Here is a 25,167-nt window from a genome sequence, read left to right as displayed (position 1 = left end):
TTGCTTCAAGGAATCTAGACAAGGGAGATTGTTAACCAATTTTGTGAGCTGCACATCTGCAGGGCATTTAAAGTTCTGTTCATTCCCATTTGAAAGAAATAGCCTTAGGCACCCAGCCTTAGTGCTGATTGCTTTTTTCAGAGATTAAAATCTTAAATGTAAAGGGCTATACCGTTTGTATTCTTGAAAGTGCAAGACATGCAACATAAATTGCTCAGAATGAGATTTTTCTAGCATGTGGGAAGAAAAGCCCATATAAAATTATCAAAGCGTAATAGAGCAGTGGGTAAGTAAGAAGCAATGGGAATGTTAAATTTAAAGTTCTAGAGTATTTGTAAATATTTTAATACAATTTGATGAATAATTCTTTTTTAGTGTGATTTGTGCTTTTGGTATATGAGGGTGCTTTTCCTAGAAAATTTGTACATCTTCTTTGGTGATTTCTTGTAAGGTCCAACTGCTATATAATTAAGTGCTAGGAAGCTTTAGTATTAGTTATATGCAGTTGAGTTTATTATTGTAATGATGACTGATAATGTGTGTGTGAGCAGCTTTCCTTACAATGTCCGAGTGGAGGGGCAATTAATTAGTTTGAGGTAAAGCCACTGAAAAGTAAGACAGTCAAGTACTTAAGTGAACTGTAGAGCTTTTTAAGAGTATGCTTCTGTGTAAGTGCTATTTTTGTACCTTCATGCACCTGCTGGCTGACTTGATGTGTGTAGGCAGTGAGGGCTGAGGGTGTGTACCCAGCTCCTGCTGCAGTGCTGGCCATGGAGCAGCAATGCTGCCTCGTTCTTGGAGCAGCAGAAGATCATTTGGTGAGTCACCTGCTCAGTCCAGGTGTGTTTCTGTAAACTGAGCACATTGCCAAAAACTTGTGTTCTGTATCTGTGATCTCTTCAAGTAGATTACTATCATTTGGGATGGAAAGGGTGGCTTCAGGTACCTGAGCCAATAGTGAGCAGGCTCCCCTTTTATCTGTGGCAGATCTATACAGAAAGAGTAACTGGTGCATAAATGGTGCTGATGACCATCAGAGGTACTTTTATCTTGTCCTTGTTAGTCTTTCTGCTTGGTCAAGAACGGTGTAGGTCTGGAGGAAAGTCAGGAGCTGCCTCATAACCATTCGGAAAGCAGCAGCTGTCTCTATTACCCAAGTTCTCACTTTTCTTTTTCTTTATTTGGGCTTGTTCTCATAGTTTCTTTTATATATAATGGACATTTGGCGTAAGTGCACACCGCGAAACCATTTGTAGTAGAGGGTTTATAATGTGTTACACCCTCAGCAGTGCGTGTCTGCAGGGATGTGCTGTGTATGTGTCCTTAGCAGCTCTCTGCCCAAGATCCCTGTCAGAAGATGTAACAGTTTAGTTTTTATGTCTTTTGGATAGGAACAAAAATTCATTATTTTCTTATCTTGTATCTAAATGAAGTATGGATTTCTTCTTTGTGATGTTAAGTTCCATGTCTCTTTTGTTTCATCAGTCTTCTTTCAAGACTGTTTTATACTAAGGCAACTTCAACTAAGGCACCTGCTTTCTGGGTAGTGGTTTATCAGTTTGGGTCCAAGCTGGTGCAATACTGATAGTGTGCTTATTGTGGTTCTTATGTGTGCTGTCTTCCTGCTCTTCTGAATTACTTACAGAGCCTAATATCAAAGTGTTTCTGAAATACTACACCTTTAGCAGATTTGTAGTGTTCTTTCATGTGTTTTAGCAGGGTGATAGCCTTCTGCTTCGCAGGTAGGATACTGTCTAGATATCTTATGTCCAAACTAATCCTAAAGTGCATTTTCTTTTTCAGCTTTGTAAGAATAACGCTGTAGCCAGTTTAAGCATGAGCAGTGTTTTGGACGGATTACTGTTGTTTTTTTTTAAACCCATAAGTTGTTTGTATTCTTAATATTTGTATGTTGTCATCTAAAACCAAGTAAAACATTGTATTAAAGGTAGATGTGCTGTTTAGATCATTTATTCTTGGCCTTCAACTTCACAAATCAGGTCAAATTGTATTTAAGATACCAAGGGAATTCTGTCATTTTCATTTCCATCAATTTTCATAAAAGGGATGAACTTCTTTGATGGAAATCTAAGTCAGTTGTCTTCTCAAGGTAATACGAGACTCCTTTTAGTGTAAGGCGAAGATGAAGTTGTGCCTTTCATCCTCTACCATACATTAGTTCAGGGAGCAGCTGAAGTTTATAAAACCTGTAAGAGAGTAGCACCATTTTAATGAGGTGCATACCTAAAATGAAGCATGTACCATTATTTATGTGCTGTGTGGAATCTATCAGAGATTAATGCAGGCGGGTTCAGTGGAAGGAGTGCAGTTTGTGGGGGACTTTTAAAAGCCCACTTTAAAAGGGGAGTTTGTAAAAGTAAGTCTTGTGCATGGAGGAATCTGAAAGGGTATCAGAGCTGCTAAATTTGGTGGAACTCTTTATTGTCACTAACGTCTGTCAGGGGCTCAGAAATTAAAAGGGCTGCTGCATGTTTGATGGCACTTCCCCAAACAAATCTCTTGTATGTGTACCCTGCACTGGAGCGCTGTAAAGAGGCAGACAGTGGTTTTTTGGGAAGGTCAGATGATAGGAACTGGTTTTAATGCCAAAATAAGCAGTGTTATGGTTAGATGGAAAACTCTGAATGTGGTTTGTAATTATTTTTCACCTTGTTGTAGGAAAATACTACCTAGTCTGAATATTTCTAGTGCTCAATGGTGTAAGCACTCAGTGGAGGAAAGAGGGGAGCTTGCCTTCAGAATGGGAGTTTCCAGGAGCAGCAGAAAGGGAGATACTCTGCCACTGTCCTGCGCCTGAGCCCCATACAAGTGACAGATGTGCTGCTATGCTAAGGAAGAGGTGGAGGATTGCCCTGTTATGGCTTGCTTCACCATGGTGTTGTTTTTTTTTTTTAATACAATGGGGAAGGTGTAATAGAAAGTGGGAAGAGAGATACAGATTTGCTGCAAATTTTCCTGATGCTTTGAGTCTTTAGTTGTCTTCTGTTTTTCAAGAGTGAGGCAAATAGTACAGCAGAGTATTTGCAGCTGTCCAGTCCTTTGAGCATTTAGGAGTTGTTATGTCTTTTATGACCTGTTAGTGCTTTGTTAGCTGCAGAAATGTCTAGCAGCACTGAATGGTCCTTTGGAATGGCATTTGGTGTGATTCTTGGGGTTGTCCTGTCCAGGGACAGGAGTTGGACCTTGGTGATCCTTGTGGGTCCATTCCAACTCACAATATTCTGTGATTCAATGATAATATTTGTCCAATAGATGGATAAATATTTTGGTGGCATTTGCACGAAGATCCCTTGTTTAAGGGGACTTTTTGAGTTGGAGAAATAGCGTACCTATCAGCACCAGTAACAGGTGAGTCCAGTGCGTGTGCCTGGAAACTGCAAGCAGCTCTCTGAGGTTTTTTTTTTCTGCAGAAACATTGTCTTGACAGAGGAGCTTTCAGGAAATTGCTTGAGGGTTGTTTAGTTCTGGTTGGTTTGGTTTCATTCCCTGACTGGACACCAGTATGTGGGATCAGTATAGTTATTCCATTACATAAGCTAGGCTACATCATGGAGTGTTGCAGCAGCATAAAAATGAGTTGAGACAAATTGTGTCTTTGTTAATATATAGTGGCAGGGAGTCCCAGTCAGCATTATGTTGTTTGGATTCTCAAGTGGGAAATAGAAACAGGTATTTTATGCACTGGAAGAGGATGGTAGCAGAAGTATGTTGCTGCTGGTGTTGAGTAGAAGGGAGGGGAGACAAACACGTTATTCTGAAGCTTCATCTGGGGTGCTGACAGCAGTCGGATCCTGTGCAGAAATGTCCCAAGGCTCTTCTCTATGCCTTCAATGAAAAAAAAATTGTGCATGCTATTTGACTTCTGTATATTTCTTCATTAGACTAAAAGTAGGTGTGTTTCTCTGGATACTCCATTGTGAATAAAAAAATCTGGACTTTGGGGATGAATTTACTGACTGTGTGCTGTGTGGACAGAGCTCTGTTGGATCATAGCTGAACCAAGCTTTTACAGTCCTTTTCCAGTGCAAAGGCAATGTAGAAGGGAGGAAGTCAAATTTGCCTAAAAGGGTGAAAAATTCCCTTTCTGCCATTGGGCCTCTGTTTGTCTTTTTCCCCCTTGTTCCCTTATGCATTACGCACTGACTACTGCTGGTGCTGTTGCTTCTTGTCTGCTAAAGACAAGTGCAGAAAAGCTGTTAAGGATTCTTTAGCACTTACTATGTTTGCAACAGCAATTTCTGTTCTCCTTTGCCTGCTGTGTTTGTTTACACTGTTACAAAAGTAAGCTCAGTGCCTTGCAGAACGAATAGTTTGGGACCTCTCTTCTGTGTCAAGGGAGGCTGAGCTGAAGACAGAGGAGATGTATCTGAGTGTAGAGACAATTTCCTGCAGGTATGTAGCTCTTAATACTAATCGCGCAGGTTTGTTTTTTTTTTTTTTTTCCCCACAATTTAATTAGTTTACTTCATGAAAAAAAATTGAGTTAGGTATTTGGACAAAGCAGGGTTGAATAATGATGATGAATGTTTTCAGGAAGAGTACTCCAGGCTTGAAGGGGGAAGTAGAAAACAGCACAGAGGTTTCAGTGTGCTGAATTAATCAAAATGTTTAAGCAAATTTTCCAAATCTTGTGCTACTGTAAATATGTACTAGTAAACTACTAAAACTGGCAGTTTTGTTTAAGATAGAAATGTAAGCTGTGTCTTAAAATCTATTTTAATAAATAAATTTTTTATTTATTTTAATACAACATTAAAATACCCTTTCATGTGGGAAGATTGGCATTTTAAGAATATTTAAAGCTGTTAATGGCCAGCCGCTTTGCTGAACTGCTGACTTCACACATACCATTTCCTTTTTCAGGTTTTTACAACCCCACATCTTCTGACTTTTAAAGCAGGATGGGGAGGGAGGGAAGGAGGAGAAAAGCTTTTTCATTTTTTGATGGTACCCATAGAGCAGCTCTAAACTGCAATTTTAAAAATTACTGTCAATTTAGTAGATGTTATATCTCCATGACAATTGTTTCTGTTGTGCATTAATACAAGCTGTGCTGTTTATTTGGAGACCTTACTTCTCTGATGTTCTCATGTATAAGTATTATTTAATGTTTCAGGATTTTTTGGGACAAATCTTTGGTCTAAACCCTGTTAGTATTTCTTTTAAAAATACGCAATGCCTTACTCTACTGAATAACACACTTAATAGGGTTTGAGAGTTTAGAGAGAGTTTTGCATTCTTGAAATGTATGACTTACTGTAATTACAGTTGCACATATTCTAAAGCAGGTCGTAAACTTACCTGGAGAGAGACCAGAACATTTACAGGCAATATTTTACTGCTGACAGCTTAAAAGTTTGTTTATGCTAATCACTTCATAAATAGTGAGCAGTACACCACTGGTGACTTACCGAGCAGTTTTGCAAGTGCAGAAAATTTCTGCTTGATGTTAAAGAAAATGACATTACAAAAATATATTTGTAAAGCATTAAGTACTCACTGGCTTTCTTTAACACCCTAAGAAATACTCAAGCTTAGTTGTTGTAATGATATATATGGCTAGTTAATATTTGCTGGTTTGAAAGCCTGTGAATTTGATTAAAGTCTATCTTTCTAGCTTTGCTTTTAGTGACTAGGGGAGGTGTTCAGATATATCAGTTTATTGAAAGTTGAGCTGTATGAAAATGTAGAAGTTAAATTTCCTTTCCTTGAAAGAATTTAACTTTTTTGGTTGTTTTTTTTTTTTTAATACAAAGAATGTGAACTAAAAGGGGCTCCAACTCAGATCAAATTTCTTTTCAGAACACTGACTGACTATGTATTTGTGTGCATAAATGAAAGAAGACACAATTTTTAATGTTTGATTCAAAGTCATATATGTGTAATGCTAAATAATACTGAGTTTATAAATAGGAGGCTTTTATTACATTTTCCAAAGTTCTGATACATTTGTGTAATTTTTTCTTCCTTTAGCCTTTGAGATATTACTTTTCCATAATGATGCTACAGTATGCCCTGAGAAGTAAACTGACTATCTATTAGAGAAATAAGGAAGTATGCTGTTGTGTGTTCAGGTACACTGGATGAGTCTGTATGCTGGGTAGTTTGCAGGAAATTATTTTAAGAATTTCAAATTTTATTTAATACTGTATATTATTTTAAAAATCCTTTTAAGTTTTACTCTCCTTGTTTGCCTCTTTTTAGCCCCTTAAAGACTTTTAAAAATGGTATGAAGTAGGGCTTTATTTAAGAGACAACAGATGAGTAGACAGATGATTAGGTTTAAGGAAAAGATGTTCCAGATTCATGAAGGATAGCTTTGAAGTAGTGCAGTAAGGTTACACTGGTTTGGGAAGTGATTGGTGCCTGTAGGTACACATTCCCCATGTGTGGAGCCTGGAGTGGGAGCTGTGGCTGCTGGACAGTGTGTCCATGGAGGAGGCTGCACAAATCTTTCCTTGAAGGGCTCTGCAGCACTGGCAGTGGCAAACAGCAGGGAGGAGAGGAGCAGGGAGCCGTGGCCAGCAGTTGTAGCTGATGTCTCGTGTTTCAAAATGTAATGGCACATGAATGCTGATGGGGAAAGCAAGCGTAAGACAAATGACAGCATTAGTTGGGTAAAGTATTTCTTAGCTTACACTGCACCTATTTTCTGTCTATAACTGGTTTTGCTGTTCAAATTATGTGTGATTGTTTTTGACCCTTGCATATGGAATTTTAATCTTGAAGCATTTGTTGAAGAAAAAAGGGGTAAATACAACTCCTTGTTCACATTAGCCTGAAAAATGTCTGCCTAAATTTCAAGCTAAAACTGAGAACTTCATTGATGCTTCCAAGTGGCTGTTTTGTTAGATTCCTCCTCAGTGCAGTGTATCTGTGTAAAAGAATAGCCTCAGTCCTTATCCAGCAGAGATTGCCTATTGATGACTGTCCCACCCATGAAGATGCCAATGGTGAGGTCTAAGTTACTGCATTTGTACCATTGGTAGGGTCAAAAAAGCTAATGGGCTTTAAAAATGCTGGCTCTTTCCTGCCTTAGATGCAGAGTCATTGAGAGAAAAAACTGAATGTTTTTTGTGTGGACTGAACCCACAATCTCCTCTTTGCTTAAGCTTCTTTTAAGTGTTACTTTTATCTTCATAGTTCTGTTGTGTGTTCTTATGAGCAAGCATGCTGTCAAGATAAACTTGCACTGGGAAGCCTTAGATAGGAATACATTTTTTTTTTTCAGGACATTTGGCTTACTTGAGTGCCTGGCTAACAGAAGGATAATGGAGATGCATGGCAGGCAAAAGAAGGAGCAATTTTGACATTTTCTGTAGAATGCTACCTTCTTGGAAATGCAGCAATGCGTGCCCTTTGAGTAATTCTTTCAAAACAGAAAGAGAAAAGTTAGGCAGGAAAAATGTTTTCCACCCTGTTTTCTGACACCTGGTATTATGTACTAGCAATGCAGAGAAGGTAAAGACTTAGGCTTGTCTACTAATATAATGCTTTCTGACAAAGGGCTTGCACAGTGGGAGGTGGCTAGTAGAAGTGATATGGGGATTAACAGTAAAAACTTCAGTAAGGAATTAAAGGCAGATAAATGCTTTCCATCAGATTTTCTAAAAAGGCATTAATGTAAGGGATGGAAATCAGAGAAAGTCTGAAACCCGGTTTACAGTATGAATTGAGACATAAGTGATGTAAATAATACACTTCAAGAGTGTGGATATCCTTTGAGTGCTCTTTGGATTGAAGACATTTTGATGATTAATCCAATAGTATGCTAGGTTTGTAGACTTTTTTTTTTCCTTTTTTTCCTTAATTTGAAGCAAATGATTTCTCACTGGATTCTGTACTGACAGTCCCTTAAATACTCCTGTCGTTTTCTGTCTGTGACTGACAACCTCTGTGCTCATCTCAATCTTTATAACTTTGGTTTTCATTCTGCTGTTTTGTGCACTCTAATGCCATTGCACTTCAGCCTTGCCATTGCATTTCTTTGTTTGCTCATATATTCCTAACCTTGTTTTGTTTCATTTTTCCCTTTATTTCTAGAAGCTGCTCTATAAATTTCTTAACTCCATCTTTCTTATTCAGCTTGCTTCCCAAGGCACATGTACAAGAATGCCTTGAGATCTGTCCTTGCTATGTAATTTTACCAGAATGTGCCCTGGAGGTGTTTTCCCTGTGTTTGCTGGTAGTTTTCTTCTTTTCTGTGTTGGGTGTGCTGTGGGTTGAGCCAGGCTGGGGATAGTGAGTGCGACATAAGGGACTCTGTCTTGGTTAGCAAAGGGCACAACTGCCTTGCTTAGGGTTTGCCACTTAAGTATGTGAGGTGATGGAAAATAGTTCCTACATCTTCCCCTGCAGAAGTTGCACTTTGTTTCAGGTTGGCCCTGCCCTGTGTTTGAGGTAACTGGTTTTAAATTTGCTGTGGTTCAGCAACATGTAGCGGTTGTTAGATAGAGGCTCAGAAATACCATTCTTGAATGTTTTCTGTGACAAACAGTACAATCAATGAGCTAGTTTAATAGTAGCTTTAAATTGAATCCTTAGGTGTAACTGAGTTCTAAGTAGCACCTCTTCGAAACAGTAATATATTGTGTTCCTGCAGTTGGATTTGCCTCATTTCAAAGAAGCTCTTTCAGAACTTTCAGTTGTCTTATATTTTTAACAGGCTGGTGGGCATGCTGTAAAACAGCCTATCTGGTACAACACAAGCTAATGAAAAGCTGGAATCCTTTTTATGTTCTCACAGACGCTCCGGTTGTGCTAAACTTGATGACTATCACTGCAGGGTTGGAATCTTTATTACTGCACCAAGTGCAATCTGGTACTTGGAACAAAAAGATAAAAACCATTCGCTGTTCTAAAGTAATCTGTAAAACCAGTTACTTTGACTCTGCACCACCTTCCATGATTTATTGCTTGCAGTGGAAAAGCTTTGAATTTTTGGGGGAGTCTGTGAAAGTATAAAGTATTTCAAATTTATTTGATGGCTTAAAAGGATTTCTATTCCTAATCTTGATGATCACTTTTACTATGAATGCTATTGTGTAGCAAAATCTACTTATTTTATGGTAGTATTCAGTTTTATTTATAACTCCTTTCAAGTCTCAGTCTTGAGTTTTTGTAATAACTGTTCAGCATGTTCACAGACAACACACACATGAAATAAATTCATCAGTCACTGGCATTTTAAAAACCTTTTAATTAGCTTTAGCCATGGTCCTGCACTGTATAAAGTTTTCATCATCTAGTCCATCATCATAGTACTTTGAAGTTTCTGTAAAGGATCACAGTTTCAGGAAAATACTCAGCTGTATGATACTTCTCTTTTTATATGTGATATATATGAGTATTTTAATTTTTTTTTTTGCATGTGAGTAGAAGAGTTAAGAAATTCCAAGTAGATAACCTGTTTTTCAACTGTTGTTTCTTCTATGTCACAATGAAAAGATGTAGCTTCTGAAAATGTTACCTTTAACAAAATTAATTGTGGAAAGAGTGTGCACATTTAAGAAACTCCTCAAGTTTTTGGTGATGTCAGCTTTAAACATCATGGAAGTTGCTTGAAAAAAAGTTATCCCAGAACATAATTCAGAAATTTGAATGTATTTACCCATTATTACTTGTAAAGGTTAATGGAGAAGGATAAAATACTTGCTAGCTTTGTTGCTTCAAGGCTAGATGCTTGAAATGAATTTGACTTGAATACAGTCAAAGTTCAAAATACTAGATCCTGTAGTAGAAAACCACAGTAATGCACACAAAAAATAAAGTTTGGTTTTGCTGTTTTACACTAGTTTAACCAATCTGCCTGTTCCAGTTTCTAAAACCTACAAGAATGTGGCTCATTGCTTTTATCTGCAGTTAGCATTTCCCTAACACTTCTCTGTGCGCTGTTACAAGTCTGTTACAAATCATAGGGCAGGGCTATCAGTGAGTGCTTGGGCCTTGTACAGATTTTTTACATTAGTGTTTTGTTCCCTCTTCAACTGTAGTTGTGCAAGATAATGTGTTTTACGCAGAGGTGTTGAAGTTGATGATTGTTTAACTCTGTGAAAGTCAGGCAGGGTGAGTAGGTTATGTATAGAGTCTTCCATTTTTCAGTAATGTTTCTTGGGTTGGGGAAAGGAATAAAGCACATTTTGTATCTTGCTTTGTTTTAGAAATCCACAGAAAATGCAAATCATTAGAGAATGAACTGTCTAAAACAAGGAAATGAAAGTTTGTATTTGGTATTTTTGCTACTTTTATTTGACTGCTTTTTCCACACTACTCTCCTACAGATAGTTTGTTAAACACTTGCAATTTAAAACCAGCAAGATAATTATATACCAATACAAAAAAATCATCCTTTCCAAAAAAAAGAAAACCCAAATGCCAACAACAACCTCCCCCCCTAACTTGTTGTATTACTGCTCCACAGGAAACTGTTGTGCTGAAAGGAAGAATTAACTGGTCTTTCAACTTCAGCCTTTTTATTGTGAGAGGGGAGATCACAGAAGTGTTACCATGGGGAGAACAGCAGCTAAAGGTAAGGCCTGGTAGCTTTAATCCAAGAGGAATGAAAGTGGGGAACCTGTTAAATTCTGGTTTCGGAACTGGTGGGATATAACATGACAATTTGCCATACTGTTAGATTAAGGAAGACAGTTTGTGTTATCTTCTGAATACAGGTAAGTTCAAACTTCACATTGTTTTAGAATACATATGCTAAATTTGGCTATCTTATGTTCTACAAGTTTAGTGAAAAGAATTCTGTCCTGTGACAGCCTTGAAATCACTACTGCGCTCTGAAATTGAGGAATGTGTCTAGATGTGCTATTAAATAAAACATAGGGCTTTATTCTGGAGTTGCCTATAATTTAGCAGGATAATAACTAAGTAGTACAAAGAATCAAATTTTATCACAATGCATGACATCAGCAACTGTCTTTGAAGATAAAATGAGCATTTTAAAAGAAATTCATCCGCAAGTACACGGTATACCACAGAGGTGTGATTTCTGCTGTGTCATGTCTGCAGATGTTAATTGTGAGTTCAGAGCTAAAATAAAGAGTGAGACTTAAGAAGAAACAAGAGTGTTTGGGCTGGTGAAACAAAAAAAAATAAAAAATATGGAGAGTAAAAGATCCACTCTCTGAAACCATTTTGTTGCTGCTTTTGTAGCTTCCAGATTGGTAGTCCTCCTCCATAAAAGGCTACTAGCACTTTTTTACTTTCCTTGAGCTTACCACCTTCAACCCAAGCTGCTTTATGTGCTTGTGTGTTCCCTTGGTAAATAATTGTCTTTTGCTAGAATAGATTTTCTGTAATGGCAGGAGTCATCCGTTTAATTGTTGCGCCAGCAGTTTATGGAGGAAGTCTGACCCCTTCTCTTGTAGGTTTTCTACATGACTGTTGTCTAAATATATTCAAAGAGACTGGCTGTTCCAAGCAGATAAGATAAGAATCCCACTAGGGAAGCACAAAAAGAAAGGAAAAGTGAAATTTTCATATTCAGTCTGTCTGGATATCCTCAACTGTGTGCACTGAGGCTTAGTGAAAGGTGCTCACAACCCTGTGTAGTAGGCAGTGAGAGAAGGCCCCTTCCTGAACAATGGTGAAGTCTTGGGCTTGTTTTAGTAAACTTCATTTCAGGGTGAGTGTGTGGCATGGGAAGAGCAAAAATTTTTGTCACCCAAAGGTATTTCACATACATCAGGAAAAGACAAGGGGTTTGTTTGAGAAGAGTGGTATCCTACCATGTTTTGAAGACCAGAAGAGTTGAAGACATCGAGGTGGCTGAGGGATAGCTGCAGAAGTCTTGAAAGCATGACTGTGAACTTCATTTTCCCCACAGTGGACAATGAGCAAATAACAAGTCTTAGAAGACAGCACATACATGCCTTCCCTACATGTAGCACGCTATTCTGGGATGAAAACTATTGCTGTTATAAAACATGGTGTTTGCCATCCTTTAGACAAAACAATCATTTAGTTTGCTGAAAGCTTAAGTCTTATAGAAAGAAGTTGTAAAGTTTTAAAGCTTCTCAGGCAAGAAATTGAAGTTCAGTGTGGGAGCTTTTAAGAGGAAATACACATTGGTCACCAGGATTGTGTTTGCCCAGAGCTTTACCACTGCCTTCTCTGATTTTTTTTTTTTTTTTTTTTTTGTATTCACAAGTCAGTCAGGATAGCTTTGTCCTTTTTTTCCCCCTCTGTCTCTAATTTCTTAAGTGATAGATGTGGTTGCTCTTGCCTGTCTTCTGTTGAGTAATCTTATCAGCAAAATTCTGTGGTTACAGATAGGGTGGAAGTAACGTAAACACACGGAGTTTTGAATCAGTAAGCAGAAAGCACTATGTTAAATAATCTTACTCTAATCTTGGCTTGTATCTAAAGATTTAGCTTGTGAAGTGCACTCTAGAAAAGAAATTGTTGGTGAACAATAGAATATGTTGCTTTTAAAATTTTAGTATATGCTGTACTCTTATCTTGCTGCCCTAAAAGAAAGAATTTTTTCATAGGGTATTTAGCCTTTACACGTTATAGGCTAAATATTTATAGTTACATAGCAAACATATACATGCTATGTACTTATATGTAATACGTTATTTTCAAAACTTTTTGAAATAGGTATTCCTTTCTTCATTGTTCTTTTAGAGAGCTGAGTAACATTTGATTAAGTCCATTTGATTAAGCAAAATTTCATTCTAGCTCTTGTTTTGGCAAATGATCTAACACATACTGTGTTTTACATTGAGAAATAAACTGAAACTTTTCCCTTTAGAAATGGACAGGGGAAGATAGATGATGAATTAAGCTGACCTATTTTTTTTTTTGTTACCATGAGCTTCAAGACTGTAGGACTAATAAGTCTCTTCTGTCTCCAATATATAAATAGAGTTCCTATTTTCAAGTCATTTTTTCAGGTTTCAAGGAATTAGCCATTGAATGTGGCTAGGAGCTGAATGTGCAACGGGATGAAAAGAAAATACTCTTTGTACATGTACATTTATTTACAGGTAAATATTATGTCTTTCATTACCTCATTTTTTGAGGTTTGACCACAAAATTTGACCAAGATGAGGATCATGTGCAGAGAGAATCATCTTGTTCAGCCCAATGACTTGAATAATAGCCTTCTATCTAATTTTTTTTCTGTGATCTTTGGAAACTAAATTTATTAAAATAAAGAATTTTAAAATTTCAAATATAGATTGGCATGCCTTAAAAAACTCCATGGGGTTTTAAAAGATTAATATTTATACAATTGTTTTTTAATAAAGTATTACTTTATTTATAGTTTTTTAGGAGGTAAACCATATTTTTTTATCCAGCCTAACTGCCAACATTGGAAAAAGCATACCTGAACAAGGCTGGGAAGTATAGACTGAAGCAGTGACTGTGAAATGCAGACTGGGGAAAGTTTTCTGGGGTGGCAATAGATAGATACAGGGTGTCTGATGTGGAAACAGGTTGCTAATTCTTCCTGCTAGTAGCTTTGCGTCTGTTTTTGCAGAAGACTCCAGCTTTGTAATGGTATTCCCAACTTCCCACTGATGGAGGTTGGAATGCATAAAAACAAGGGGATCCTTTGAAAGCCGTCTTGGTTTTATTCAGGCTTATTCCTGGATGCTTCTGCATATGCTGGGTGAGATTTATTTGTGCATTTTAAAGAGGAGATTTCCTACCATCAAAAACCAGTGATAGTGACTGTGCTTTGTGTTTCCTGTGAATGAAAATGCCACCACCTCAAATGAAATAGTTGTTTAAAATGCTATTGAGAAATCCACTTAATAATATAATCATTTCTTCCTTTCTTGTAGTTTTCTAATGGCTGATAAGAAAAATACATTGCCAAGAGTGTTTTGTTTCCACTTTCATATTTGCTGTGATATTTTTGAAAGAGGCACTAAAGCTAGCTGGTATAAGGAATAAATAATTCATATAGTGATTGTCAGCAAGAACACATGTGGTGTCCAGGCTGCAGTTTTTCACATTCTTTCACCTGTTCTTGATGTCTCTCATCATGAAAAGCTGTCATCTTGTTTTTAATCTGGCACTGTTTGGTAGATACTCTTTCATGACTCTGTCTTTTCAAGATTTGGGTGTTTACAGGAAGCAGTTATTACTTCTCTTCTTTCAGGAGAGTTCCACTTGACAGACTTACTGATTTCCTTTTTGGACATAGTCAGATTGGGAAGTTACTTGTTCTGCAAGCTGACAGCCTGATGTCTGCCTTAGTACTGTGACTGTTTATGGGCAATACTGACAAAGGTTGTAGAATGTGACAAAAGGTCCTGCCGTTGATTGCTACCTCCCAGAGAAATTTAGCTGGATGCAGCTCAATCCTGAAGAGACTGGATGAAATATATTTTCATAGGATGTAGGATGGAGAAGGTGAACATTAGCCTTGCATCTTTTCAGTGTTACTGAACTAGTTTTAGCTTTATTCCTTCTGAGATTCCCACAGGTAGTTGTAGGGTATCCACTTGTATGGGTTAAAGCCCTACTGCTGAGGAGGTACTGGGGTTAGAGATCTGTAGGCCCTGTCCCAAATAATTTCAGCAGTTCCATCTGAAGTTGACCTTCATAAGCATTTTTTTTTCAGGAATCTATATAATAGAAAATTTTCCAAAGCAAACTTCTTTCAAAAGAAAGAGCATGTAAGTCAAGAAAGAAGATTAAGTCAAGGAGTAAACATAGCATTTTGTTTCCTTTTCAAAGGACTTGGGGTTCTGCCCATGTCTGCTTTAGGAAAAAAGGGTGGTATTTTTGCAGTGTATTTTGAGCAGTTATGTAAGCTGTGCATTGATTTTGTAGGACTGTGAAGTCTGGATTATTCTTGGAAGGTGTTGTGGTCCTGAGTACACTCATAGGCTTTAATGACCCTGACTCACCTGGGGCCTCCACCTGCCCTGCCCAGGACCCCATGTCAGTCCCTGCCTCAGTGATGCTACAGCAGGGCCAGTCTCCACAGCCCTGGCCCCATGTCCCATCCCAGCCCCAGCCTGCCACCTGGGATGGCACCTAGTGCTGGGGCTGCCCCCAGTGCCACTCCCCAGAAGCTCCTGGATGGAGTGAAAGGGTGGCTCTGGATGGCAAGGCTCTGCCTGGCCACCCCCAAGAGTACCCTATCCATTGCTGGGCTCTGACCAGAGAGCATCACATCCTACCAAGCACAGAGCCAAGTGGATGGCTTATCCTCTCCTCACTGAGTGGTAGGGCAGGATTTTGGGACTGGTGACAGAGGACTGTCATGACTCAGCTCTTGCATTATTTGGCAATTTCCTGATAATGAAAGATGTGAGATGGAAGTGCTGAGCACCACACGTTGCTTGTCAGTAATGGCAGGCAAGAAATTATTTACTTACAGAAAAGAAACAGTTAGGGCTTAGTCTTTTCTTCAGAACAACTCACTGTATTTCAAGTGTTTCTGTCACCAAATGCTTCACATTCTAGGTCAGGAGTGCTTTTATTTCAAGAGCAAGCCAGTCAGTAATTGTAGACTTAAAAGCGAGTGAATACAGCTACTAATAATTGACTACTAATGCAGTCTTGCAGTAAAAGTGAGCCTTCCCTTCACCTGTTCAGGCTCAGTGGGATAACCCAAGGTGTGAGCTAGGCATAGGCCTTACTAGGGGAGCAACCCCATTCCCAGTAGTGAGGCATTTGCACACCAAGAGAGTTATTCTCTTATGCAGATCTTGATAAAAACAAAAAAGCTTTTTAGATCTGAACATGTACTTGCATTTTCATTGTGAGGTCAATATTGTATTTGAATTGCACTCAAGTCCAGGAGTGTCAAAAGCAGGTCACCAAACAATGTATTTTAAAAGGAATGAGTGGAACTGTCCCTCTCAGTCTTCTCCATTATAGCTGCCCAGCTCTCCTGCATCTCCCATCCATGCTGAAATCCATCAAAAATGAAATATGGCAGACTGGCCAGGATTAATTATAGAGAAGGTAGATTCTTCTGAGTGATTCTTTGAAATAACTGAAGTATGCTGAGATAGCTGCTTTTACTATTTGAGAATTTTGTATTGAGAATATTGAGAACTAAAAGATCTCAGTATAGAATGAAATGTTTAACTCAGAAATATGGTTTTAGGATGGGTTTGGTTTTTTTCCTTGTTTCTCAGTTCACAGTGATCTGTGTATAACCAGATGCATAAAGATATCCAGTGGTCTTTAGGATCTCAAATTTTGTGTAGGTTGAAGTAAAACTGTTTTAAAATAGGACAGGATTGCTGTCTGTGGAGCTGATACTCTGTATTCTGCAACTAGATTTATTCTAATAATCAATATAAAGTAGTCAAAAGCTCTGCTTTTTCATGCTGTACTTTTCAATATATTTTGAAGGGAAAATAGTGAGGTGATTAAATTTACATACCATTTTGATTATGTACTAAAATTAATTAAATAAGTCAACAAGGTATTCTGTATTGTTTGAAAGCATTCTGTGCTGTGCTGGACATAGTTATGATGTGAATATTACATTTATTATGTAATGGAATCTTGTCTTTTAGATTCAAAGAATATTAGAAAAGAGAAAGATGGAAAGAATCAGCAGGCAAACAACCCATCTTTAAAAAGTGGTAGGTATTGCAGCTGTCAGGTTCTTAGTTAAGGTACTCTAAAAGAAAAAGTGTGTGTTTGGTTTGCACTATTTTCTGACTTCTTTTTCTTGTTGGGATCTCTTGGGTTATTATGGTGGGTAGTTAAAAACATACCTTTGCTTTTGTCTAGCTGTTAGGAAAGTATGTTTTAATATAGAAAGTGATGGTTGAAACTGCTTGAATTGAACCTGCTAGTTTTACTAGCCAAATAAGTACTCTTTGTATGTATAATCAAAGATGCTGTGTAAACTTTATTAATTTTAAACTGTTACTGATTTGTCTGTTCTTCTCCTCATGTATTTCTTAGTCTCATGCCTTTTCTGTTGCAGTTTATTTTTATTTCCCTAATGTGTTTCCTGGTGCCAAAAGAAGGATTTTCAGTTTAATAGTCTTGAGTTTTTAGGATTGCTAACTGAATTAAATTGCCTGGGATTCTAATTTTACTTTAAATAATTGATGTGCAAGCAGAATTTGTGGGGTTTTTTTAGTAAACTGAGGAAAAGTGCACACTTACCAGAAATTATCCAAGTTCTTGGCTAACTTAGCCTCTACTATGCACAGCAGGTGCCATAAGGCAGTGTATACATGAGACTGCTGTCAGGGTAGCTTCTATGGTGGGCTGCAGTGAGACAACAGCAACATCCTTCGATATGCTTTGCATGTTCATGTTGTTTGTTTGAATTTGGACACTGAGAAATGTCACAAGTAGTATTGATTAAAGTACAAAATCTCTTCAGGCATTCTTGAAAAAATGACACTGAATTATTTAAACTCTCACTCTATGCACTTTTCTGTGCCCTATGACTCCTGATAGATGGTCTGGTTCTTCTTGGCTGCCAGCGGAGATAAGTAGCATAGTCCCAGATCAAACATGCCAGGATACTGAAACATTAGCTGGGTAATTGAGGTAATGACTTTGCATAAAAGATACATTACCAGTCATAGTGCAGCCTTCAGCTGTTACATTTGCCAGAGCTAATTTTTTCATTTATTGGGATTCTGGCCATCACAGAATGGGTAAGGTTGGAAGCACCCACTGGAGGTCATCTTAGTCCAACCTACTCAAGCAGGATCCCCTAGAGCACATTACTCAGGATTGCGTCCAGAAAATTTAGGAGTATCTCCAGAGGAGAATCCACAACCTGTGCAGGAAACCTGTCATCTTTATTTGTCCCTGTTACTTTGAGCCAGAAGAGGAAGCATATTTGTTTCTTTTTCCTTCTTCTGCAGTATAAAATGAGCTCCAGTCAAACTGGACTCAGTGTGTCTGTTTTAAATAATGTTGTCTAACATGACAGAGTGCTGTAAGACACCCCCCACCAGCAAAGTGCTCTTCATTTGTGGATAAGATAACCATATTTCATGAGTCACTGGAAAATGTCCCTGCCTCCTCCTGCAGTAGAGAGCAAGGTGTTGAAAAAGCTTTGTGGAGAAGCACTGCTAAGCAGACAAGCCTCATTTTGTGTTCCATGTTTTTGACTTGGTCAGTGCTGTTAACCTAGTGTCCAGGAACTGAACTTCCTCATGAAATCTAGGCTCAGCTTTGTCAGACGGAGAGAAGTTTCTTGCAAGATCTCTGATTTTCTACAGATGAAATAATTTTTATTCTGTGTTGTTGCTTGTTGGTGGCAAAGGAGCAGAAAGAGCCTCTTGATGCTAGATGAAGATGCCATACAATGCTTTGGGCTAGCAACTAGGAAGTCTCCAGAGTTTCCAGTGGAATGTGTGATAGGAAAAGTCAAAGAGATACAGAGGTGTGAGAAGAATGGGTTAAAAAAAATAGACTGAAGTGAGTAGAGAAGGACATGAGGAGGAGAAAAATTTTAATTGAAGGATCACAATATATAGAAAGAGGTACAAGGTATAAAGTGGAGTATGAAATGCCTTACACCTAAACTGCTATATTTGCAAGAGTGTGTGAACAAAAATTATAAGGACGTCTCATCTTTGAAGAAGAAAGATTATGGGATGAAGATTAGAAAAGAGGCATCTCCATGTCCAAAGTCTCAGATGGGTGCCAAGGGAACCTAGGGGTGATCTGAGAAGACATGACTTGTTCCATCTGCCCAAACACTATTAGGCTATGGTGATACTGTGTTATTTTACCCTGAATAAACCAGGAACTTAAATTCTACCAATCTGCAAGTGACAATTCATAGTTTAAATCTTTAGTTAAAATTTTGTAAAACTTTTGACTTTCCCCAAACTAGAGAATTACATATGGTGCAAAAAGATGGGGAGCACTTCAACAAACCAGGCATTCACTTATTCATGCCAGCAGATGTGACAACACCTCCAGGTGTGCTGAGGCAGGGGACTGATGTCACAAGGAGGCTTCTCGCTTCTTTTGGAGAAGTTGTAGTGATTGAGGAAGTTTCACCATGGCTGGAGAAGGTCAAATAGTACACACTGTCAAGAGGGACAAGATGGGAGCATCTGGGGAATTACAGACTGGCCTGCCCAATCTGTCTTCAGGAAGACCATAAAGAAAATATTTCTTGAAACCATTTCCAAGCAAATAAAGGACAACAATGAGGTTAGAACAGTGGAGGTAGATTTGTCAAGTGTGTGAACTGTGCATGCCTTTTGTGCTTAGTTAATCTGGAAACAAGGGAGACCAATGGATGTTGTTCATGTCAACTTTAGCAAAGCTTTCTGTACAGTTTCTGTAGCATCCCTTCAGCCAAACTGGTGAGATGTGGTTTGGATAGGTGGATGAAAAATTAACTTGACTGTCAAGCTGTGCAAGGACCACCTGTCAGCTGGTAGCTAGTGGCATTTCTTACATGTCAGTACTAGGCTGATGCTGTTTAAGGCCTTACTGTCCCATGGGGACGACTGGACAGAACCCACTGCTGGAGCAGTTTGTGGGTAACATCTGATGGGGAGAAGTAGCCAGTAGGCTGGAAGGCAGGACTGCCCTTCAGATGGACTTGCCAGTGCTGGGGAAATGGAATGGCAGGAGCGGTGAATGCAGAGTGCTTCTCGGCCGCGGGCAGAGCGGAGCCCTGCCTCAGCCCAGTCGGGAAGCGGCTGCCTGGGAAGGAATGTAGAGGGAGAGGCCCCGAGCCCGGCGGGCAGGAGCGGAGTGTGGGCCAGCAGCGCGCTCTTGTGGCCAGAGAGCTCCACTGCAAAGGGATCCTACGGGCAGCGGGCCGGGAGGAGGTGTTCGCTGCTTTGGGGGACTCTTTGGGAATTTGGGAGACTCTGTCTGGAGAGCTCTCTTCAGTTTTGAGCTGCACAGTACAAGGAAGGCACTGCTGTGCTGGAGTAGGCTGGCTTGAAGTCCTGCAAAAAATTGAAGGAGCCAGAATGCAAAAAACTGGTACTAAAACCAGAAGAGATGTTTCTTTTTCAACTACAAGAAAAGAAAGCTTATGGGAGAAGGTCATGCTGTTTTAAGCTATCTGTCAGGTGGATGGAAAGGGGACAGAGCCAGGCTCCTCTCAGAGCCACTGTGGAAGTAGAAGTGACAAATACTGGCTGGAGCATAAGAAATCCTCCTTGGTGCGGAAATCTTCACATTGAGTCTGGTAGACCCTGGAAGAGGAGGAAGCTGAGCTGGAGAATACCTGAGGTCCCTTCTAGCTTGAGTTACTTTGGGATTGGCAGGTTTGACAGTGATAGGGTATTGATACAGCATTGAAGAGAGCATCAAGGGTCATTGACCCATGGGTCAGTACCAGTAATGCAAGCAACTGTGACATGAACTCAGTCCCTCCATTTTTAAATTAGTCAGGCTTTTTGCCATTGCTGCTTGCTTTGAATCACTGTTTAAGAGCCTCACTCCTATGCGGGTTTTAAACTAACATTCTTTTTCATTTACAAAAGGCTCTAGTTACCTTCTGGTTTGGGTCTTGTTTTGTTCTATTTCCAGTATATGCTGGTTTGCTCTTCAACATAACATTTTATTTTTCTCTCTAGTTTTCACTTTCCTGCTGTGTTATAAAGTTGTGGTTGTTGCACTACAGTCTTTTCTTAAGCTGTTTTATTCAGCCTGCATATCTGAGTGTGAGCAGAAATGCAAATTAAATTATTTAGTATGAGCTAATTTTCTCAAGGATTTCTGGTTGTCAGAAGATGCATATTTTCAGGGTCTTCAGAATTAAAAATACATATAATACAGTTGCTTCTTTACCTGTGCACACTGAGAATACAGAGAAGCTTTAATGTAGATATTTTTTCAATGTGCTTATCTTTCTGGAGATGCATCCTACATGTTGCAAACATACATGTGTCTCCTATTTCTATAACTGCAGTAATTAAATGATAATTAGCACCATCTCTGAGAGCTTGGCTCTAATTTAATACAGTGTATCTTCACAGGTGGAGAGCTTCTAATTTTAACTCCAGGACATTTCTGCTTGATGCAAGAGCTTTTGCTAGCCAGGATTTAAAGCAAAGAACTAGGCAATGTTGTTTTCCCCTTGGCTTTATCTGTAGTTGGCTGCTTACCTTCTCTGTCTTTCTAGTAAATGTCTTGTTACCTTCTGTGTTTTTCTAGTAAATGTTCCCTTGAAAAAACAAAACTGTTTCTTTCCCTCTGTATTTTTGGTCACCCCACAAAATTTACCATCCTCTAATTCAGATCATTTGGGAAATGTTACTATATAATTTTTTTGAAGGAGGTGAATGACGGTTTGCCCTGGTAAATGTGGTGTCACTGAAGTATTTATGTTTTTACAGTCCTTAATGAGGTTGTGCATGACTACAGCTTTTACATCATGTTAGATCTGAGACAGCTGGGACACAACTAATGTTTTCTTTTGACTAGATTTAATTTTGTAGAATTAGGTACTTTACTACGGTAAACTCTGATGGATCTTTTTTATAAGATAAAACCTTGCTATCGGTTCATAATATTTAATTTTTGCACCCTCTTTGGCTTGGTAATGAAAAGAGCAACAAATCTGGAGGCTGCTTTCTGGGGAAAGCTCTGAAGAGCTATTTCTGCCTTCCTGAAATACAAATATATACTTGAGTTAATGTATACTGCCTTTTGTAAGTAACACAAAATCAGTTTTACTATATAAATGTGTGAATAAAATTTTCATTCCAAAATAGGTGGAATTCCCAGATGGTATGTAAAGGTGTCTTTGTTACCAGCCTGCATATATTCTAGAGCACAAATTAACAGCTTTTGACATTTTACTGACTTGTTACTGACTTCTCACATTGCTGACAAACATACGGCTTCTGCAGTGGCAGGGACAAAGGACTCATACACTTGAGTCTGTTTCACCAAAACCCAGGACCTCAGCAGGCCGAGGGGATGATTCCCTTTTGCTTGAGGCATTTGATATTGCCGGCAGAGTGCAGTCCTACTGCAGGAAGACTCTGGGTTTGAGCCACCGCACATCCTTCCGAGAAGCTGTGTGCAAGTGCTGGAAAATGCTGCCAGTTCCTGATTGTTTCTTTGCTTCTCCTCTCTCCTAAAACTGCAGAAATGTGTTTAAGTGTCTGTGCCCAGTGGTGTTTTTGGAAGAATTACTGGCACACCTGGAGCTCTCCATTATCTCCAAGGATTTTGCATTAGGCCTTGTGAGCGGCTGTTGCTGAGCCGCTGGGTGGCATCACTGCATCATTTTGGGTTCATCAGTGCTTTATTCTTCAGGAACATCAGAAAGATGCCAGCTGCCCAAACAAGAAAAATAAGCAAAAGAGCTCACTCAGATAATTTAGTGACAAAAATATTGGTTGTGCCATTGCAGCTTTTCTCCTACACTTTATATTAAAATAATTAATATGCTTGCTTGTATCTTTGATGTTCGTACTTCATATTTTTCCATTCATGCAAAACTGGCAACACTAATTAAATCAAATGCAGAATCCACTTGCCCATACACCTAAGCAATGACACTATTAACACTGGAAAAAATACCATGATTTTGTTACTTATCATTGTCATAATGTTTATCTATCTATGCCATATTGCATGATATTCTACAAAAAGAAACCTTTATTTGAAACCTAGAGTTTCAGCTAAAAAGAGACGAAGATGCAGTTGGAAGGCTGTGCTAATCTTGATTTCTAGTGAATAGTGCTCGTAATATATATTCCATACATCTGTGTTTTCAATGTATATCATCTCAGTACTCATATGAGGTTATCCTATTAACCCTGCTGTTAGGGAAACTATAATATAGCAAGGCTAATGTGATTTCTGTAGGAATACTTGGGAGATCCTTATGCAAAGAATTCAGTCTAGATATTCCGACCTAGATAATTTGGCATGTGGAGCACAAAAAAAAAAAAGAAGGAAGTTTTATATTAATTTTGCCTATTGTGTGTTCACCCCTGTAAATTAACATTACTTTTGAAGCTCCTTCAAGGTCTGTATGTATTTCAAAGGTGGAGTTTTCATTTGAGAACGATTCTGCTCTTGAAAAAAATGTATTCTGCAGTTAGTGGGGTTTTCTGTCCCTTTCTTTCCTCAAATTTTCATTTAATGTAAATTCCTTTTTTTGTAAGTGTGCATATGTATTTTTTTATCTTGTGTCTTCCAGAACAGTTTAATTGGGATGATTATCTGAAAGAGACTGAATCAGTAGCTGCCCCGCTGCATTGTTTCAGACAGGTATGCCAGATACTATTTTGCAAGTGTGTGTCTATTGTATGCCTTTTACAGGGCGATCCTAGAAAAACTTTCACATTTAGACTGCTTGCAGACTTCCCATTTGACTTCTTTTGATCTGTAGTTATCAGTAGCTTACAGTTTTGGCAGTTACTAGCTACGGAAGTTTTTTCATTCTTGGTTTCTGCCTCAAGCCAAATTTTGAGAGTTTCATTAAAATTGTTTCTTTGAACTCTGTTTTCCTTTGAAAAAAAAAGACTAGCTAATGAAAACAGATAGCCTTGTCAGTGTTCAAAAATGTTTTCTACTTTTTTCAATAATCTTAGCACTACCATGGTTTTATTGAGAATTAAAAAATTCTGATTGTCAGAGAAGTCTTTGCCCCATTTTTGAAAGATTTCTTTCAATTCTGTTTAGCTATGTATGTGTAGTAGAGTTGAGTCACTTTTTTCTTGGGTCTCTAATAAGTTTAATTTTGTCTCTTTCTGAACAGAGTGCTTTCTACTTAGGGGTAACAGATACTAAAATAAAAAAAAATCAAGTGGAATATACAGGAATACAAAGAAAATATTGGATTTATGATGAAGAGTGTTTAATGTACTAATTTGTATTACTCTATGCCCTATAAGTTTGATCCCCCCTACCTGATGGTTTAGTATGTATTTGAAGTTGCAGTTTAAACCTATTATCTTGTGTAAGCTAATGACCTCCAATTGTTCAGCCCTCTGGAGACTGAATCGATCTCTTTAGGCATCTTTCTGTCTGTTTTCCCAAGCTGAGGTGTGTCTTGTCTGTGTAAAGTTAAATAGGATTCATTTTGGTCTGTGTGTCCTTACTGTGTTAGGAAGATAGTTGCTAAGGAATTGGATTGTTCAGGTTCATAGAAGTGTAATAGGTGTGACAGGCAGTGCATGCCTAGTTTAGTGGCTTGGGCATGTTCTGAAATTGTTTTCTAGGGTCTGTTGGTGATTTGATTGTACTGGAAATGATACTGGCCTCCAGTGGGGGCCCAAATAAAAAGCAGCACGAGTTGAATAGTCTGAGAAGAAGAGGAACCATCACTCGGTGAGTCTGAAGCAGTTGCAAGAATGGAGAATTAGGAGAGAGAAACACAGGTGGTAGCATTTCCTCATGCTAGATCTTGAATCTCAACTTGCTCTTTGCAGATGAGGAAGAAGGGCAAAGAGCCCCTCTCATTCTGCTTTCAGTGAGAGGTGGCTAAAATCCACTGGTGTCCATAGCTCTGCGTGGAGCTGCAGAGATTAATTTCACAGTATGTGTTTTTCACAAGGCAGACACCTCAAACTCCTCCTGGGTAGAGGCAGAGGGTGGTGTGTTGTCCCTGGATCTTTCTGAGCTTAATGCCATACTCACAGACCATAAGCCACCATGACCAGACTGTATGCTCCCAAGGAGTGTAACAACTGCAGAAAGCTACTCAAAAGCCTTTCCATATGCCTTTCTTGCATCTTCTTCTCCCCTAGTAATGCTCAAGAAGTCTGAACTGAGCAACTGAATACCTTGAATAGAGGTGTTTAGGTGACATGCATTGACAGAGATAAATCCATGTGACCTGGATTGCTTAAGTAGTGTGTGAGTTGAAAAGAAGAGCTTTAATTTATGTGCACAGCAAATTTCAAAACAATTTGCATATGCAGATTTTCAGTTTTTATAGGAGTCAATCTTAAGGTAAAGTGGCATGCAATGGTAATAGGTGCAGAGCTAGATCCTCTCACTACATAACTGCAGATTCTAGAACCTAAAGTGCTTGTGCTTTGCCTAGGACTAATTTGACTTTTATTGGGTTACACATGAATAGTACATGTCATTATTACTCTGTGTAATGCAAAGAAATACACTGCTGTATTTCTTTGCATTTTCTGGCCAGCCAGAAAATAAAGTGCAGCGAGAAAATTAATTTGACAATTACATCCAGAATTTGTGACCTGTGGGAATTTTAAAAGTTTAAATTTT

The 25,167-nt window shown here is 38.6% G+C and overlaps 1 protein-coding gene across 10 annotated transcripts in view; it reads left to right on the top strand.

Annotated features, from left to right (window-relative positions):
- SCML2 (Scm polycomb group protein like 2) overlaps positions 1-25,167 on the top strand; it is a 72,008-nt gene that overhangs the window by 3,047 nt on the left and 43,794 nt on the right. For 6 of the 10 annotated variants that reach the window (XM_030234918.2, XM_050978557.1, XM_050978576.1 and 3 more), the window contains exons 2-4: positions 10,442-10,549; positions 16,530-16,598; positions 23,126-23,196. In XM_030234918.2, coding sequence (XP_030090778.1) covers positions 10,528-10,549; positions 16,530-16,598; positions 23,126-23,196 — 162 coding nt within the window. In that variant the 5' untranslated portion in view covers positions 10,442-10,527. Of the gene's footprint in view, positions 1-10,441; positions 10,550-12,929; positions 13,023-16,529; positions 16,599-23,125; positions 23,197-25,167 lie in introns of all 10 variants that reach the window. The other 4 variants (XM_030234925.2, XM_030234922.2, XM_050978573.1 and 1 more) reach the window with 3 other exon arrangements.

This window comes from Serinus canaria, chromosome 1 (assembly GCF_022539315.1).
Source record: "Serinus canaria isolate serCan28SL12 chromosome 1, serCan2020, whole genome shotgun sequence".
Taxonomy (NCBI): Eukaryota; Metazoa; Chordata; class Aves; order Passeriformes; family Fringillidae; genus Serinus; species Serinus canaria.
The sequence above is the reverse complement of the archived record's forward strand: the minus strand, read 5'-3'. Positions and strand labels throughout refer to the sequence as shown.